Source organism: Pinus tabuliformis, chromosome 5_2 (assembly GCF_031772625.1).
Source record: "Pinus tabuliformis cultivar Carrire ecotype Pingquan chromosome 5_2, CPIR1, whole genome shotgun sequence".
In the NCBI taxonomy this organism is placed as follows: Eukaryota; Viridiplantae; Streptophyta; class Pinopsida; order Pinales; family Pinaceae; genus Pinus; species Pinus tabuliformis.
The window spans coordinates 758,092,676-758,112,309 of NC_142306.1; the positions used below are offsets into that span (position 1 = coordinate 758,092,676).

Consider the following 19,634-nt stretch of genomic DNA (forward strand, 5'->3'; position numbering starts at 1 on the left):
TTTCTTTTTTATAGAGTTATTTTGCCATTAAAATATTTCTTTATTGATTAAAATAATTTAATATCATTTTTATTTTTAAAAGTAAAATGATTTCATTAGAGTGTGTTTTCGAATATGGAAAAATAATATACTTTTTTTTATAATGATAATGACATCGAAAGGATATATATCCGTGAGAGATGAATATGTTAAATGGGGATATCTAGAATGGTTGTTATATGCTATATAGATTTATATTTTTGTTTTAATTTTGCTTTATAACATTATTATATTGGCTTTTGGATAAAGTAGGAATGATTTCTCTGAATTATAATCAACATAAAATTAATAAATTATATATTCAATTTTGAAATGATTTGTTTTTATATTTAAAATTTTTATATGATTTTGAGACAATTCCTTCTTTAATTAAAGAAAATATTTAAGTAATCTCTTTTTTTGAAAGAGTAAAAAAAAAAAGGGTTATAAATGAACAAATTTAATCTCTCATAGTATTTGATATTTCAAGATTTAATATTTTTAAATCTAATTAATTTAGATATTTAAATGTTATTAAATAAATTTGTATATATTTATTATTTTTTTGTGATAATATTTATCATTTATCAAGTGCCACGGTTTTAAATATAATAAATTAAATTAAAAAAAAATCATTTTAAATTAATTATTAAAATTTACAAATATATAAATAAAATTATATATATTTTATATATTTCTTCGATTTATTTTTTATTTAATTAAAATTGTATTTCTTTCAAATATATTAAAATAGGATAACAATCATTAAATAAATTACAAGTAGAGACTGAAAAAGTGATAAGAAATGTGCATTGTTTCTCATGGTAAACATTTAAGTTATGTTAGGATCAATCTTATTTTTTTCATTATATACATATATAAATTATGGGAGAGATGTATTCTCCTTATAGAAGTGGGTCATTATCCTATGGGGAGCTTAGCTATGACTTGGCTTCTGTTGTACAAGCACAAACTCAATAACATGGGAGGCTATAGACTTCATAAACTAGCTTTAAATTCCAGCCAAAACCACCTAAGGCTCAAGCGAGGGTGGTATGAAGACACCAAGGCCTGGTTAAACCATTGGGAGATCGAGAGAATGTTGCATTGCTTGGGAGATCGACAAGAATGTTGCATTGCAAAACATTAATAACATTAAAAATATTATTACTTCTAAGTTCAAAGAAAAATGTGGTGTGAGAAAGATTTAGGAGCTAAAAGAAAATTAAGATATTATAAGGAGGTCATCAACCCCACCCTAGAAGATCAAAAGTATCTTTCTGTTTTAACGCAATCTCATGAGCTCCATAGGGAAACGGGTGGTTGGACAGTTTCTAAAACACCATGGATGGAAAGGTCTGCCATCTCTGTGAGAATAAGAACATCGAGAATGAAAATCACTTCCTCTTAGAGTGCCCCGCTTGCAATCACATTAGATCTCAGTTTCAAAATTTCTATTGCAACACTGACCTTCCTAGCCTTTTACGATGTCAAAATCATAGTGAGCTCGGAAGGCTTCTCTCCAAGCTTTTTGAGCATAGGAATAAAATCTGAAATCAAACTAAATAATTCGTTTCTTTAGATCCGATCCACCACCACCACCACCACCACCACCACCACCTTTGAATAGATTTGAAAAAAATTATAGAATGAAATTTAATAAAGAAAATATATTCTTAATTATATGTTTAATTTTGATTATTTTTTTTATAACTAAAAACATTTCATTTAATTAAACAATTTTTTAATTATTTTATTTATATACATATAACTTTTAAAAACAAAAAAAAAATACTCTAAACTTTAAAAAGTTAAAATAACACACAATTGAAAAATAAAATGTAAAATTAGCAGAAGAAACCCTTAGTCTAAGAAGTTCACACTGTAATTATATATTATGATATAACCATGCAATTTAATCAACTACATAAATATAATACAACCATGCAATTTAATCAAATATTTAACTTATCTGGCTGTCTAGTGATCTATATAAAAAGAAAGCCTTGTCCACGAGACTTTTTGGAGTTTTTGACTCTGCCTGCAGAACTTTTGGAGTTTTTTTGGTTGCTATTTAACGGTTTCTATTAATGCAAAAGAAAGGTAACGACGACTCCGATTCTCACATCCCACAGGATGATATAAAGGCTTTCAGCGGTGTCAGCCTATCCTCTAACTTAATGCTCAAGAAAGCCCCTGTTGTGTAAGCTGGCCACTGCATCTGCTAAGCACTGGTTCATAGCCGTAAACGAAAGGCCCAGATCCTTCAGCTTTTCATTGAGAACTTGTATGGCTGTTTTCTTGGATTTTTCTCGTCTGAGCACCTGCGCGCATGAAGTTGCAAGCTTCATTTATCTTCTATGTTTCTAAATATAACACAGTTTGACAGAACCCAAAGTGAAATATGTTTTATGTGAGAGTTGAGTGTGTACGTACTTGGTAGGGTGGGAACAGCGAGGGCACTCTCTGGCCAACATGTGGACCAGGTCTGCTCGATGGAGGTTGCATTCTGCGCACAGATATCTTTTCCCACTGGCTGAGGGCGTTTCATAAACTAAAATGTGAGCCTTTGCCACGTCCCTCACGTCTACATATACCTGTGTTAAGTTTGCATACGTCTTAGCAGATCCTGATCATCATCCAGATTTATGAATACCAATTATATCATTAAAAACCATCTCTGCATATTACGAACGAACTGAGTATAACATATAAATAAATTTTAAGCAATACCCACCTGACAAGTATTTCATAATATGAGCAGTGCTGGGGTTCATGGCGTTCTGCAACAAGGGACCTAAAACTAGGCCTGGATTAATCACTACAAGCTCTAAATTCCTTCTCTCGGAAATCTCCCATGCGGATTTCTCTGCCAATGTTTTTGCATAGCAATACCAATTCTGTAATGCATGAGAGAGGCCAATTAGTAAGCCGATTCAACCTCTATATGTAGTGATTGATAAGTTAATTAATACCTTGGTCTGTATGCAGTAGTCCAAATCGCTCCAGCAGTCATCATTGACTATAGCAAGTGGTTCTCTGTAAGGATCCATGTACACTGCACCGATAGAAGACGTAAAGACAACGCGCTTGACCCCTGTTTCTGCGCAAGCCTCCATCACATTCCTCGTCCCTTCCGTCGCCGGCCCTATAACTTTCTCCTGCTTTCATTAATTATAAAACAATGATCAACAATATCAAATGGTATCAGAATCGTTTCAGCTGAAACCAAGGGCATGGAATTGGAATTATGACGAGAATTGAAAGAAGAGACGAAGTAATTACAGGGTCGTCGTTGATAACGGCAGCCATGTGAAAGACACCATGGCAACCTCGAATAACTGTAAGCAAGCTCTGGTAATCAAGAATATCAGCTCTGACCAGCTGAAGCCTCTCCTTTGCTCCTTCCAACTCTCTCAAATGCTCATATTTCCACCCATCATCTACGCTCATGTCAAATCTCTTCGGAAACTCTACTTCCAGATATGATGTAAGAGAATATATCTACATACATGTTCCATGCAAAAACAAATAATATAATTAAATCATGCGATGTGGTAGGAAAACTGGTAATTAGTGGATATACCAGCTGGGTTGGTGCGAACTGCTCCTCTGACAATATAGCCCTTGGTGAGGAGAGACTTGATAAGCCACGATGCAATGAAACCACCTGCCCCAGTCACGCAAACTATTTCATCTCCCTTCTCGTTCTCATTCGGCTTCATTTCATCTGATATCATGGTTTGTGTCAGAAGCTGAAGTCCGAAACTCAGAGATGAATCAGATAACTAGAACGATGAATCGTGGAAATGAAATGGAGATGTACCCTTTTTAACGCTTCCTGGAGGGGTAAGCGAAAGAAAATTTCGGTAGGCCACATCTACGCAGGAATAGCCATGAAATTTCAGCCGTCCGTGGATATACTTGACAATACGCGAATATACTTAGACAAATTGATGAGAGCATTTGTCAGGCAGTCTCTAATGACGTGACTCGTGAATCGCCGGGTTCTTAAGATTTTTTGGGTTGATTTCGTTGGCGAATATACTCGGCACATTCATGAGAGCATTTGTCAGGCAGTACTCTAATGACGTGACTCGTGAATCGCCGGGGTTCTTAAGATTTTTTTGGGTTGATTTAGTTGGAAATTTGATAAGAAAACTAGAAAAATTAGCCTCAGTGTAGCTATTATGTTTTTTTCGGCAACCCTTATCCCGATTGCAGATTGATATTCATTATCGGGATTGTTTATCTCGAAAACTTTTGCAACAAGAAGCTTGTGTTATGTGTGACATCTGTCGTTGTCTAAGCACCGTCTAGCCAACAGCTTCAGGGATGGAATTAAGTTTCTATGAAATGGGAATCTCAATGCATATGCTACTATCCACTTGGAAAAATAACCATATATATATACATATTTGAAAAAAATAACCATATATATATACATATTTGAAAAAAATAACCATATATATATACATATTTGAAAAAATAACCATATATATACATATTGATATTGATATTGAGTGGATTAAAGAAGTTATAAGTTGGTGAGTATGAAATATTGACTTTCAATATGTGATTAAGATATAGTAAAGTTCATGACTATAATAATAATAATAGTTGTAACAATTTTTAAGTTTGGTTAATTATATATATATAATTGATTTGATATTTTATTTGATATTAATATATTATTATGTTATAAATTAAACTAATTATTTGTTATTAAATATAGAGAAATGAATATCTATTTTAATATTTGAATTTTAAATTGTTTAATTATAATTTTTTAATAATATATAATTAGTTATTATTTATAATTGTCTTTACCAAAAATGTTATTCCAGTGGTTTATAAGTGTAATTCAATAAATTTTATTTTATAAAGATTATTTTGAACTTTAAATATTTTCATTATAACCATTGACTTATATAAAAAATTGAAAATTTGTTTAAATAAATTATAAATTGAAAATTCGTTTAAATAAATTATAAATATTATATAATTATTTCTAGTTAATAATTAAATTATATGTTTTTAATTTCTTGAAAATTTAGGATTTAAAAATTAGGTAAATTTATTATAAATTAATGATAACTATTATTAAAGTAATAATCTACAAATAAATTACTAGTAATATGAAATTTTAAAAAATAAAAGATTAATTATAGAGTTTTTGAATTATTATATATAAAAATGAAAGTAAAAAATTATGGTATTATTATAATAATATTAAGAAGAGTGAAACGATAATTTGGATGTATAATGATAATGACTATGATGATTAATGCCCACTAAGGCTTATATAGTCTATCAGACCTTAAGAAGGTAATAGCTTAAATATGACTCTTTAACGTTTTATTTACATGCTTAAAAAGAAGTGAGAGAAGGGTTCCCAAATCACCATATATTTTATGAGTTAAAATGTTAAGAAGGTTGTTAAAGATAAATAGCTGTAGTGGTAGCTAGCGGGTTTAATTCCCCCTCCATCTGAATTCTAATTTTTGAAGACATGTTAGATTGTGTGGAAAAAAATTGAACAAGTTGAAATCTGTGACTAGTAATTCCTATAAGTTTGAATGGGATTGAATGTGAGTATAAGGTGGACAATCTAAGAGAAAAAAATTTAATGTGACTATAAGATGGACAATCTAAGAGAAAGTGTTTTAATGTGAGTACAAGATTCAACCCTCAGGCGTGGTGGCAAACTCTTTCATGTGAATATAAGATGGAAAATCTAAGAGAAATTGTTTTTTATCTTCAACCCTCCTATTATTGGTGACAAAATCTTTCATCCCAAGGTCTTTTGATAAATCACCAATTCTTGCACAAGTGACAAACTCTTTCATCCCATGGTGTTTTGAGAATTCACCAATGCTTAATTTCACTATGAAGCTCATGAGAATTAGTTCTAATATTGGAAATGTTCATTTTCATCTTAACACTAGTCAAGACATAGAGATAATTTTGGTTTTCCAGATGGGGGTTGATCACCTCCTTATAATATTGCACTTTCCTTTTTTCCTTCTAACTCTTTATTTTCCCATGACTTCTCTTTAAATTTGGAAGAAATGTTATTTTTGATATTATCTGAATTCTCCAAGAGGATCTCCTCTTTATTCCCCAATGGTCTAGCCAAGACTGGGCATCCTTATGCCACCCTCACTTCAGTCGAAGGTGGAGGTTTTGGCTAAAGTTAGAAGAAATTTTAAGAAACCCATTTGTTGTAGAATTTCCCACTGTAAATCACCTGATAATGCAATATACTAAAGCAAAATACCTGATCTACTTCTACAAACAAACTTGCAGAAGCTTAATCGATTTTGAGCAAGATCAATTAGAACACATATAACAGAGAATGAGAAATCAATCACACATGAACACAGAAGAATACTCTGGGGAAAGCCTCAGCTAAAAACCCTGATCTCTGTATTATCATACAAGTGGAAATATGTCTAGATTACACAAAGCTTTAGCTCACAAGCTATCCAGCTCTTAGTACAATCCCTCAATGCTACTCATAGACTGAATAGACACAACATATTCCTTCCTCCAATCCTCCAAGCCTCCTATTTCCTTGCGCAGTTTCTCCTGGGGTCCAATGCTACCACTTGTGTGAATTCCCACATCACACACTCATCAAAACTCAGAAATAACTATGCAATCCTCAAGGAATGAATTCCTTCTGCATGCAAGAGATATCCTCAATGGAATATTCCTACAACTGATAGTACACTGTCCCATCATCTGATCTCAACTGGGTCTCTGATTGAACTGACATGCATGAGTTATTTATGAGAGAATATTCAGTTATCTGAAGTGCAGTAGTTACATGCATGCATGCATTAACTAACTGAACTCACAATCAGTTCCACAAACTATTGGAACTAATCTAACTGGACTTAACTCAGTTAACTGAGCTAACTAATTACAACTCAAAGTACAACTCATCCTGATCTCCTTAATCAAGGGATAACTTCCTCAATCAAAGGGGAAACTGTTGCATGTCTTCACATAGACTTCATGTTTTATTTTCTACAACTAATTAACTCAAGATGAATTAATTAATATTTTACAAACAGCTGCTAAGATCAAATTCGATTTTTAATTCTCAATTTTAGTTTAAGGACTAACTAAAATTGGAATGTATCCCAAAATTCTATTTATGGCAGTGCTATTTTTAGCATTTCTTGTTGCTATTTTCAACACTCCCTCTCAACAAGAAAGGGATTATCAGTCACCCCAATCCTGTCTCTATGGAAGTCGAATTTGCATTTTGATAATGTCTTAGTCAAAATATCTACATCATGTTCCTCGGTCGAAACATACAGCAACAACATGATCCTCTTCACCACACAATCTCGAAGATGATGATACCAGATATCAATTTTCTTGGACCTGTCATGAAATACTGGATTCTCAGAGAGTTTGATACAACTCTGATTACCGCAGTAGATCATAGTTGGATCCATCCTCTGACCAAACAATCCAACTAGAATCTTTTGCATCCAAATGGCCTCACATACTACCTAACTGGCAGCCATGTATTCAGCCTCTGCTGAGCTAAGTGCAACTGACCTCTGTTTCCTGCTGTACCAAGAAATTGCAGCTGAACCAAGGTTGAAGATTCCTCTTGAAGTGCTCTTCCTGTCTGATGGACTCCCTACCCAATCTGCATCTGTGAAGCCCTGAAGCTTCACTCCCTCTGTCCGTCTATACCATAATCCATATTGAGATGTGCCTCTAAGGTATCTTAGCACATGCTTTGCTGCCTTCCAAAACAGCTTGGTAGGCTTAACCATAGCTTGACTCAGCTGGTTCACCGCAAAGCACAAATCTGGTCATGTGTTCACTAGATACATCAATGTACCCACAAGCTGGCGATAAACAGTAGAAGCTACTACCTCACTTGAAGTAGCATCCTCCTTCCTCCAGTTACCAGCTAGAGGAGTATGTATGAGCTTATACTTCTCCATGTGGAATCACCTGAGTATCTCATTGGCATACCTGCCTTGAGACACAAACACTTCCCCATCTTTCTGCCACACTTCCATGCCTAGAAAATAGTGCATAAGACCCATGTCTTTCATCTCGAACTCTCTTGCAAGGTCCTCCTTACAAGACTTGATCAACTGATCATCAACAGTTAAAATCAGATCATCCACATAAAGAACAATGATCAATGGCTTACCTTCTACCATGATGTGGTAAAGGTTCGCATCTACTTCACTCTTGGTGAAGCCCAACCCAGTGAAATAGCTGTCCATCCTGGTGTACCAAGCACAAGGTGTTTGCTTCAGCCCATACAAAGCCCTCTTGAGTCAGGACACATGTGACTCATGATCGAAGGTCTCAAAACCTTCTGGCTGCTCAATGTACACCTCTTCCTCAATCTTCCCATTGAGGAACATAATCTTCGCATCCATCTGATGGATCTTCAAACCCATCTAAGCTGATAGTGCCAACATCAATCTGATAGATGAGTACCTTGCTACACGAGAATAAGTCTCATCGTAGTTGATCCCCTCGACCTGTGAGAAACCACAAACAACAAACCTTGCCTTATGTTTCTCAACACTGCCATCAGCTGCCTACTTTACCTTGTAAAGCCATTGGGAACTCACTATTGACTTGTCCTCCGTCTTGGGACAACATCCCAAACACAGTTCCAAATGATGGAGTCGTAATCCTCCACCATTGCATCAACCCAAACTGGTTTCGGCACTGCTTCCTCAAAAGAAGAAGGTTCAGTCTCTACACACTCCCCTACTAGGGCCATGTAACCAGTGTACCACTCGAGTGACCTCCTTTGTCTGCGCTGAGAAGATGGTTGTCCCACATTCTCTCAAGCATCCATCATCAACCTGTCAGCTTCCCTTGAGCGTTTCTACCCATCTCTAGAAGATTCAGCATGAGTGGATGTCTCCACTCTCGGATCCTCTGCAAGCGGCTACTCCACATCAGTCTGAGGCTCCTCCTCCTTAGGAACTGAAAGTTCCTCCTCTCCATGCAACTTTGGCTCCCTCTCAAGTGATACTCGCATGGCTTTCGGCTCATTGAACTTCAGATCTCTACATACCACTGTCCTCTGACTGGTAGGCAAGAACACCCCATAGTTGTGGGGTGTATAAGTGTACCCCACAAGTATCCCCAACTCAGCTGTTGGATATAGCTTCTTCCGGGCATCTTTAGTCACATGGCAATAAACCGATGATCCAAAGATACTGAAGTGACTCACATCTGGTCGCTTCCCGAAAAAGGCTTCCATTGGTGTCTTCATCCCCAGTATATGATGCGGGCTTCTGTTCTACAAGTATACTGTTGTATTACATGCCTCAGTACACAAATGAAGTGGTAGGCTTTGGTCATGCAACATCGCTCGAGCTGCTCCGACAATCGATCTATTCTTCCTTTCAGCCACCCCATTCTGCTGTGGGTTATGGGGTGTCTTCAACTCCTGTTTAATTCCTTCTGCTGCGCAAAAGTCCTTAAACTTTTGGGAGACATACTCTCCACCATTGTTGCTACGTAAAGACCTTATTTTATTTCCAGATTCTTTCTCTGCCAAGGCTTTAAACTCACAAAACCTCGAGAAGGTTTGATCCTTCTTCTGCATAAAGTATGTCCAATATCTACGAGAAAATTCATCAATAAAAATAACATAGTACTTTTGTTTAGTGATGGATGTTGTAGAGAATGGTCCACACACATCTATGTGAACTCGCTCCAGGATTGTTCCAGCTCTACTGTCTCGATCCTAAAAGGAATATTTCACATACTTACCTAAGGTACAACCTTTGCATGTATCTGTCTGCTCCAATTTTCCCTTGGGAAGTCCAGTAGAAACCTGCTACATGATCTTCAAGGCCCCATGGTGCAAGTTGCCCAATCTTCTATGCCATAGCTCGCAAACATCTTGGCTCTGCACCAACTCTGCTTTGGAACTCAATGCAGCACAGTCGTCTACCTCCAACTTGTAGAGATTCTTTACTCGAATCCCAATCCTCTTCATCTATCCAATGCCAATATGCCTCAAGAATACCTTTCCTTTACTAAAAACTACATCATAGCCTTTGTCTTCCAGCATAGCGACAAACACAAGATTCTTCTTCAGACCCGGTACATAATTTACATCCGTCAAGGTGATAGGAGCTCCATGCTCCCTTTGAAACACAACCGTACCTTCACCTGAAACATAGTACTTTCCATCATCGCCCATCTCAATCCGCATCTGGAGATCCTTCTCCTCCAAGGTATTGAAAATATTCTTGTCGCCGGTCATGTGGAATGAAGCTCCACTATCCAGGTACCAAACACATCCCACCATCAATGAAAACATGCATGCGATGAGGAAGAAATCCAATTCGAACTGTGAGGCTAATGCCTCACCATTTGATCCCTTCGAGGATCCCTTCTTGGATTTCTTCTGTGGACAATTCGTAGCATAATGACCCACCTCATGACAATGAAAGCATCTCACTTTTGATTTGTCAAACTTCTTCCCACCATGGGAAGAACTGGATTTGGAATGGGACACCTTCCCTTTCCCTTTCCTCGCCTTACTTACTAAGGCTAGATTTTCTTCATCATCTTGCTTTGATGAAGATCCATCTCTGGTGCTTCTTCTTATCTCCTCCTGCATCAGATCCGACCAAAGTCGTTCCCAATCTAGCAGTTTCTCTCTTCCATTTATCGAATCTTGGTAGCTATGCCAGCTCTTAGGAAGATCGAGGAGAGCAAGACTCACCATGTCATCATCGGTTGTCATGATCCCTACACTTCCAAGCTCATCCCTGCAGGTGGTGAGCTTTTTCAGATATGTAGATATCGTGTCGCCCTGTTTACACTTGATTTTCCGAAGTTTGTCTACTGCCAGCTTCCTCTGATCACTGCTGTTCTGATATAGATCCTTCAATGTTTTCCACATTGAAAATGGTGTCTCCTTCCCATGGACACTTGAGACTATGTGGTCTCGAACTCCCTCCAAAAGGATTCTCCTCGCTCTAGCCACACATTTCTTCCATTTCGCTAATTCTTGGACATTAGCTGTTGTTGGCTTGTTGACTTCTTGATCAATGAATTCCTTTAGACCGTTGTCCTCTAATATCGCTTCCATGCAATATTTCTAGGCTATATAATTTGAGCTGCCATCAAGGGCATACTCGAGTCTCAAGCTGTTGAATGCCATTGGTGAAATTTGAGATGTGATAAGAATTCAAATTCTATAATCAGGAACTTCAAACTTCGAACTTCTCCCTTCTTTGTATACTGTTCTTCGATTTGATCACCTTTGCTCTAATACCATGTAGAATTTCCCACTGTAGATCACCTGATAATGCAACATAATAAAGCAAAATACTTAATCTACTTCTACAAACAAACTTGCGGAAGCTTAATTGATTTTGAGCAAGATCAATTAGAACATATATAATAGAGAATGATAAATCAATCACACATGAACACAGAAGAATACTTTGGGGAAAGCCTCAGCTAAAAACCCCAATCTTTGTATTATCATACAAGTGGAAATATGTCCGGATTACACAAAGCTTTAGCTCACAAGCTATCCAGCTCTTAGTACAATCCCTCAATGCTGCTCATAGACTGAATAGACACAACACATGCCTTCCTCCAATCCTCCAAGCCTCCTACTTCCTTGCGCAGTTTCTCTTGGGGTCCAGTGCTGCCACCTGTGTGAATTCCCACATCACACACTCATCAAAACTCAGAAACAACTACGCAATCCTCAAGGAATGAATTCCTTCTGCATGCAAGAGATATCCTCAATGGAATATTTCTGTAATGATAGTACACTGTCCCATCATCTGATCTCAACTGGGTCTCTAACTGAACTAACATGCATGAGTTATTTATGAGAGATTATTCAGTTATCTGAAGTGCAGTAGTTACATGCATGCATGCATTAACTAACTGAACTTAAAATCAGTTCCACAAACTGTTGGAACTAATCTAACTGGACCTAACTCAGTTAAATGAGCTAACTAATTACAACTCAAAGTACAACTCATCTTGATCTCCTTAATCGAGGGATGGCTTCCTCAATCAAAGGGGAAACTATTGCATGTCTTCACATAGACTTCATGTTTGATTTTCTACAACTAATTAACTCAAGATGAATTAATTAATTATCTTACAAACAACTGCTAAGATCAAATTCGAATTTTAATTCTCAATTTTATTTTAGGGACTAACTAAAATTGGAATGTATCCCGAAATGCTATTTATAACAGTGCTATTTTTAGCACTTCTTTTTTTAGCATTTCTTGTTGTTATTTTCAACATTTGCATCCATATTGTATAACTTCTTCTTATATATAAGACACCTAGTGATTAAATAAAGTATTGATGCAAAATTAAAAGAGGAAAATAAATTATTTATAAAGTGAACGAGTACCTTTTTATTTATCTCTTGTTATAAATTCTGACTTGGTAATGTTCTTTTAATATTTTCCAATGATTATGATTTACATGTTTTCATGATACATTTGGTAAAGCATAATTGTTAATGTTTTTGTGTTTTATTGTTATTTTCATTTAATTAATAATATGTTTAAATGAGATTTATTTTATTTCTATTTTTATTTAATTGGTAATGTCTTTATATGATATTTGTTAAGATATAATTTAGTGTAATGGCTTTAACAACATTTTAAAGTTATAGAATTGCATATTCCACAATTCGGAAGAATGATTAAAATGAATTCAAATATTCTATAACAAGTTAAAAAAAAGTAAGACATGCAACAAGTTAATATGTAAGAAGTTAATGTTTTCATTTGAAATTTTTGGGAAACATTTTACATTAATCTTTATTGTGATTTATATTTTTGTTTAAATATTAATTTTACTATTATCGACTAAGTTATGATGAGGATAATTTGGTTAATATTGATAAATGTGTATAACCATTAAAAAACAAAAGTAAATTGAAATTATATGACTTCATGAATATGAGTAATTTTATGTGAATATAAAGGTTTATTATTATATTTTAGACACAATGAGGTTTATGTAGTTAATTAATGGGGGATAAAGGAATTTGGAACCTTATTTAGTGCTACAAGGGCAATGGAACATAGATACGACCAATAAATAGTTGTAATGTGTGGGAAAATAAATTTTAGCAAATATTTTATGTATTATTTTTCTTTTATACTTGTCCTCATAATAGAATCTTTTTATATGATTAATGACAGTAACAACTTGGCAATCGTGGCCAATATTAACAACTATATTCTAACAATTATTTCCTTATATTAAAATATTATTTATTCAATCAAATCTAATTGTTATATTATAATGACTAAATTTTTTCTATTCATCTATTTAATTGAATGCCAATATATGGTTCTTTATCTTGTATTGGAGATAAACCACACTAGTTGGTTCGAAACGCGCCGACATAACTCTGATGATGTGATTTTTATCGAACATTTTCTTACTTTTCATGATCATGGCAGAGTTTAAAAATACAATTCGAGTTGATATGAATGATGGGTTGAAATATAAAATGGATTCAAGATGGTTGTTGGTCCTAACTCCTAATTAATGGTTATTGTATTTTCTTGCTTTGGGTAAGTTGCATTTTGAAGATAGGAGGAATGGAGATAAAAGCCTAACTATGGACATTAAGAAAAGGACATCAAAGATGATGTAACATACAATCACATAATATGTTAAACTAATCGATGTAACATGTGGTAGTAAAGAAGACACTAGTCGTTCAAGCAACATGTGGAGATGATCAGAAAATTATCGTGGATATTCCATTGGAAGAATTCATCATAATAGATCTAAGAAATATTGAATTTTTTTGCTGCGAATATTAATTCTTTTTAGATCTCAGATTCTTTATTTATTGTTTGTATGCTTAAATATAAATTATCTGAAATTTAAGAAATATAGAGTGAAAATAAATACACACAATAACCAAAATAAGCACATTTTTTCCCTTGGGAAATCCTTATGGGAAAAACCTAGCTAGAAGGTGAGGTTGATTTGATCTCTATTCTCTAGTATGGAAAAATGTGTAGATACAAAGAAAGAGGTACTCTCTATAGAGTTACCTAAGACTTATGGCTTATAAAGTTGCTACAAAATCTCAAGCCCTTTTTTATTCTCTCTAACATCCCACTCCCAATTTATTTTCTCAAATATGGAAGATAATATAATAACATGAAATGTAACCCCTACTCCTCCTAGTGGCCTAGTATTTAACATAACCCAATAGCTAACTATATGAAAGGTTTGACTCCCTCAAACCTCAACTAAAGTTACGATTTTGGACCTTCTAGAGTCTTTTTTAAATTCCACACATGGCTAGCCCCATATGCATGAGTAACAGGGATTAATGTGACATTGACTTGTACCATGGTGGTCAGTATGGTATATCAACTTGCGAGAGGCATAAATTTTGCATACTTCAAGTACCAGATGGTATTGCACAAACAATATTTTTTTTACCACAGACAAAATTGTTTAATGCCTCAAAATGGCTTTGGAAGAATTCATACATAAATATTTGAAATTAGGACCCATTGATAAAAAAGACCGTACAAGTTGATTCATTTAATTCTTCCACTCTGAAATAATTAAGATAGATGAAGAACAATATAATAGTTAAATCTGAAGTAAGAGAAATTATAAATGAGAAATAGTATCGCAATTCCATAAATTACATGTGAATGAAGTCAAAATTGGAACAAACTTACCCCTCAAAGAATACAAACCTATGAGAAGATAGAAAAATAGTATAAAGAAATGGGGTTTTAAGAAATGAATGATGATAACCTATTGCAGTGCCCATAACCATGACAAATCTAGAATGATGAGATAAACATAAAAGAGTAATATATAGATATATAAAGTTAAATATGTCGAAGTTTCTCAAACAAGTGTAAGAAATCAACCAAAACATGATGGAGACTTTTGTAAATAGGGAATAGTCATGATGAAATAACTTAGCACTCTATTTTTATGTTGTAAATAAGCATGTGGCAAGTGGTTCTAGAATCACATATGTCATAAAAGAAAGAAACTATGTAAACTAATGAGAAAACACTTAGCGTGAAGTGTATGAAGGAATGTTGTGAGAAGTTCTATAATGAAAGTTTGAGAAGGACTATGCCCAATTGACAAAACTAGTGAGAATCAACTAAGGGAACTTGCACAAGAATGATTACCCTAGAATTGGAGGAGGGGATATCTGAGGAAAACATGCCCACAATAATGTGTGCTCGTTCTTAGGAGTTCACACATGTTCCTTTTTGTCTAGGCTCTGTAAGGCCCAAGCTACCAACTAGGACCCCAACGAGGCTACCTGATTAGCATCGCTCAAAAGTGTGTGTGCATAATTAGGAAATATAATTATGCAATTTGAAAACCTTAGTCTTATCCACTATGAAAAATTAGCTTTGTGGAATTTGAAAACCCTACCAATGTGGAATGTGGAAACTCCAACATAGTGAGTTCAAATTTGAGTGGATAATTAGAAAATGTGAGTAAACACACCATATTGACCATGCATCACAAGTTGGCGATGTTTTTGGATGTATATTGAAGTGAAATTTGAAGACATTACTTTTTTGCAATTTGAAAACATTGCTTTTATGGAATTTGAAAACCCCCGTATTGTGGAATTTGATTGAATGGAATCATATCGATGTAATTTTTGTTTATATCATTATGACTAATTTATTTCCAACACTCTCTATCTCTCTATTCCCATTTAGACATTTTCTGGTCTCTCTCTCTATTTATATTTCCCTCCCTCTCAATTTGTAACGAGCACTTCATCGACTCTCATTGAAGAAATTTTATGAGCTTTCTTATCATTGGGATCTCTAACCAATAGAAAATATGACCGACAAGAACTATGACCATAGTAACTATGACATACAAGAACTATGAACTTGAGATCTTTAACCCTTAGGAACTATGACGCATAGTAACTATGACCTCGAGAACTTTGACCCTCATGAACTATGAACTCAGAAATCATTCCTTTGTTGTTCATAGTTCCCTTGTCAATTAGGAACTATGACTTTATTTTACAAGAATCATGACCATAAATTTGTCTTTATTTTTTATTTGTTGAGATCACACATAGCACATGAGAAACAACATTTGTATACCAAGAATAAAAATAGAAAATTTAAAATATTATCTTAATAAAAAAAAATTAAATGACATATTCAAAGAATATATCTCAAAGCATTTACAACTAAAAGTAACCTTATTGACATAATGGAACAATGAGCTTATCCTAAGACACATTTTATTAATAAAGTATTCCACACAATGTGAATGTATTAACCAACCATTCACATAGCCAAATCAAATATCACAATACTTAATTGAAAATATTTAAGAGGAAAATAATCTATGGCCATAGTTAATATAACACTTGAAACAATATATTAGTACAAAAGAAAAATTGTACATAAATGATTCCCCCCCAACCTCCCATATATTATCCCTTCACTCTTTTTAAATAGAGATCGTGAATCAATTCTGATTTAATCTATGAAATAATAGTTATTAGTATCAAGTAAGATATAAATGTCTAGAACATATAAGAATTGTATATTTACAAATGATATTAATCAAATAAACTTTAACCTAAAAATATCTTAAAATAAATCTATATTTCCAAAACATATTTATTTTAGTATTTCTTATTTTATTAATATTTTCGTAATAATTTAGTAAACAATGATAGGCATCAATGTGATCAACATCAAAACACTTACTTTATAGTAAATCTCACATTGCCTAAATTTAAATCATAAAAATTAACTAAATTATTGTTGGACACCTAATCCTCAATGGGTTAGTGTGGAAGCCGAATAGACAAAAAGAAGTCCAAGAGACCTTGGGATGTGAAATCCAATGGTCAAACCATGTACTATAAATTTATATCTCTTGTTAATAAAAATCATACTCTCATGTTTTATCTTTCATATTCTAGTGCTGCCCATGTGTGTGTAACATGGTATCAGAGTAGGCGTATTCCTGCCCCGCATAATTAATTTGAGCCATTTTTTTTATGGTCTTTCTGTGTAGGTTATTTCTGCCATGACTTCTGCATTTCATGAATGTTTTCTCAGCTAAATTTTAGGTGCAACCTGTCAGTTCTGCTACTATCCATCAAACCTTCCCACTGTTCTCTGCCCATGAATCAGAAGAATTATTATTGTGTCATCGTATCACCCATCAAGCCAGCAAACATTCCTCTCTCTGTCAGTGAAATTGCAGCAAATGCTCTTTTGGTCAGAGCACAGGTCTCAAATTAGTTTTATATAATGTAACTCCTCTGACATTTCAAATTCCCCAACAGACTGTGTACAATGTTTCTTTCCCAAATTTAGTTTCTTTCTGCAAAACTTGAACGTTTTATTTCTGTTTCATAGCTGGTTCATAACTGCTCCTAATTCATAAACACCCGCTCTTCCTGAAAATAGAGTTTCCTTGCAAAGAACCATATGCGGTACATTATTACTGCTTATCTGCGCCTACCTTAACAGTCTATCAATGCCGCACCGAATTTCTCTGTAAATAGTCGGCGAGTGAGCCATTTTCGGCATACTCGAATACCAGATATGAACGGCTTTCCGTCACACAGAACCCCGAGAGGTGCACCACATTGAAATGCTTCAGTTTTTGAAGAAACCCAATTTGCTGAGAGATGTTGCCTTGAATCTGCTTCACGGCCACCGGGTTTTGTCGATTACACTGCGGTAGACAGAACCAATGATTCAAATCCTCATTCACGCACGCCCTGGCTAGCTCTGCCATAGCGAAAGCCACATCAAACGGATACTCATCCTTCAATGCCGGATCCATGAAACCCTTGAGCTTCTGCTTGGGATGTCGTTGCTCTGCTCGAGTTATCTATGGGATTCTGAAACCCATAATCACACTTGTTGACGTGACTTGCAGGAATAACCATCTTTGCTACCTTAGAAGTAGCTGATGCAACAATGGGACCTTCAAGAGCAAGACTGGTCAAACTCTTGTTCTGTTCCATTACTCCAGGGGTTGGTAGAGGCCGATGACCAAACGATTAGTACTGGGGATGGAAGACACAAACACCTTCGAGGTATCTTGTGCATGCACCCTGATTAAAGCCCCAGTAATGAATTCCACTTCTCCCATGGCATGAGCAAGATAAGATATTCATCGTTCTGGTGGTAATCAAGAGGCATTATAGACCCAGTATGACCAGAAAGGAAGACGTAACTAAGCATGTTGAATTGGTACTGATTTGAACAAAAGGATGTGATAGGCAACCTCAGTTTCTAAAATTAATTGGTCGTTCCTTATGTCGTTTTGATTGATTGTTTCCTTCACATTAAAACTTCAAACTAATCCGTAGTTGTGCACTCTCCTACTAATATTATTTGCTTGTACGTGCAATACCTCTCAACATTTTATCATTGGAAAATAGAGATGGAGCGATTATCATAATACAAGCCAGTAAATTCCTGCTATCGGTGTTGGCATAAGCTATGTTTTCACCCCATGTTCACCTCAAAACAACCTCGCACTTGGTGACACTATTGAGGGCACATACGCAGGTTCCTCTCTGAAACGTGGTAGCATGTATGGTCCTTCTGACGGGTAGTTGTTTTATTCTTGTGGCTAGAATCATACCAGTGGCATCCAGTGTTTGAGATTGTCCCCACAATACCACCTTCTTCTCATATACATTAGCTAATTATCTTCCGACTTCCTACGTCATTGACACTGATCCTTGTTATGCGTTGGGAGATGATCCAATTTTCCAGCATATACGACACATGTGACTGGGAAGAACTATGCATGTGGAGTGATCATTTTATGCCAAATAAAGTAGCCACTATTTGTGATGTGCGATAGGGCCTGAAGCTAGCATCTACATCATTGTGTAAATTCTGAACATGTATTTCAGTGAAGAGTGAAGAATTTTGCAGTTGTTGCTGCCCCAGTGTGGCATTGTATTTAAAACTCATTATAGTTTTTTGTCTACATATATATGCATTGATTCCTTGATTCAACTGCTGCATAAGAGATAATTGGTGCTTGCTGGTTGCACATTGATTATTTGCTGACATTTCTAAATGATATTGCTGTGTACTGTGAGTGGGTATTACTTTTCTGCATTGAGTAGTAGTGGTGATCAGTTTTTTAAGTTGTAAAATCTGACATTGAAGAAAAAATGGCCAGAATCAGTGAAGTATTAGAGTTCCTCAAAACTCTCATATTGTCTACTAATCATGATACATTAAAATTCAGCAAAGTTTCTCTCATAGACATTCAGGTCTGTCTATAAAATGCACAAGAGAAAATTGACTTTTTGCAGCTCGAATCTCAGCTACAGCAAGAAGAACTAAAGTAGAGGAGTCATTTTGAACATGTTTCTGTTCAGAGCATTGAGACTGCAACCCATCAGAAGCAAGTCAGTAATGTTACAGTTGGTTCAGATTTAGTACCCAATAAAGCAGTAGTTGTACATGCAGATGCAGAAACTCAGTTTGCACTTCCCAAGCCCATCATCAGACCTTGGGAACAACTTGTCCACAACAAGCACAGAACTGGTCATGGATATGACAAGG

At 35.1% G+C, this 19,634-nt stretch overlaps 1 protein-coding gene across 1 annotated transcript; it reads right to left on the bottom strand.

The window, feature by feature from the left end:
• Positions 1 to 2,195: 2,195 nt before the first annotated feature.
• LOC149161489 (cinnamoyl-CoA reductase 1-like) lies at positions 2,196 to 17,883 on the bottom strand. Its single transcript, XM_089434897.1, has 7 exons — positions 17,581 to 17,883; positions 3,636 to 3,773; positions 3,304 to 3,522; positions 2,994 to 3,179; positions 2,756 to 2,918; positions 2,451 to 2,647; positions 2,196 to 2,342 (listed from the first exon to the last, which is right to left on the bottom strand). Exons 1-7 carry the CDS (start codon positions 17,881 to 17,883, stop codon positions 2,196 to 2,198), a joined length of 1,353 nt encoding a protein of 450 aa, XP_089291023.1.
• Positions 17,884 to 19,634: the final 1,751 nt, after the last annotated feature.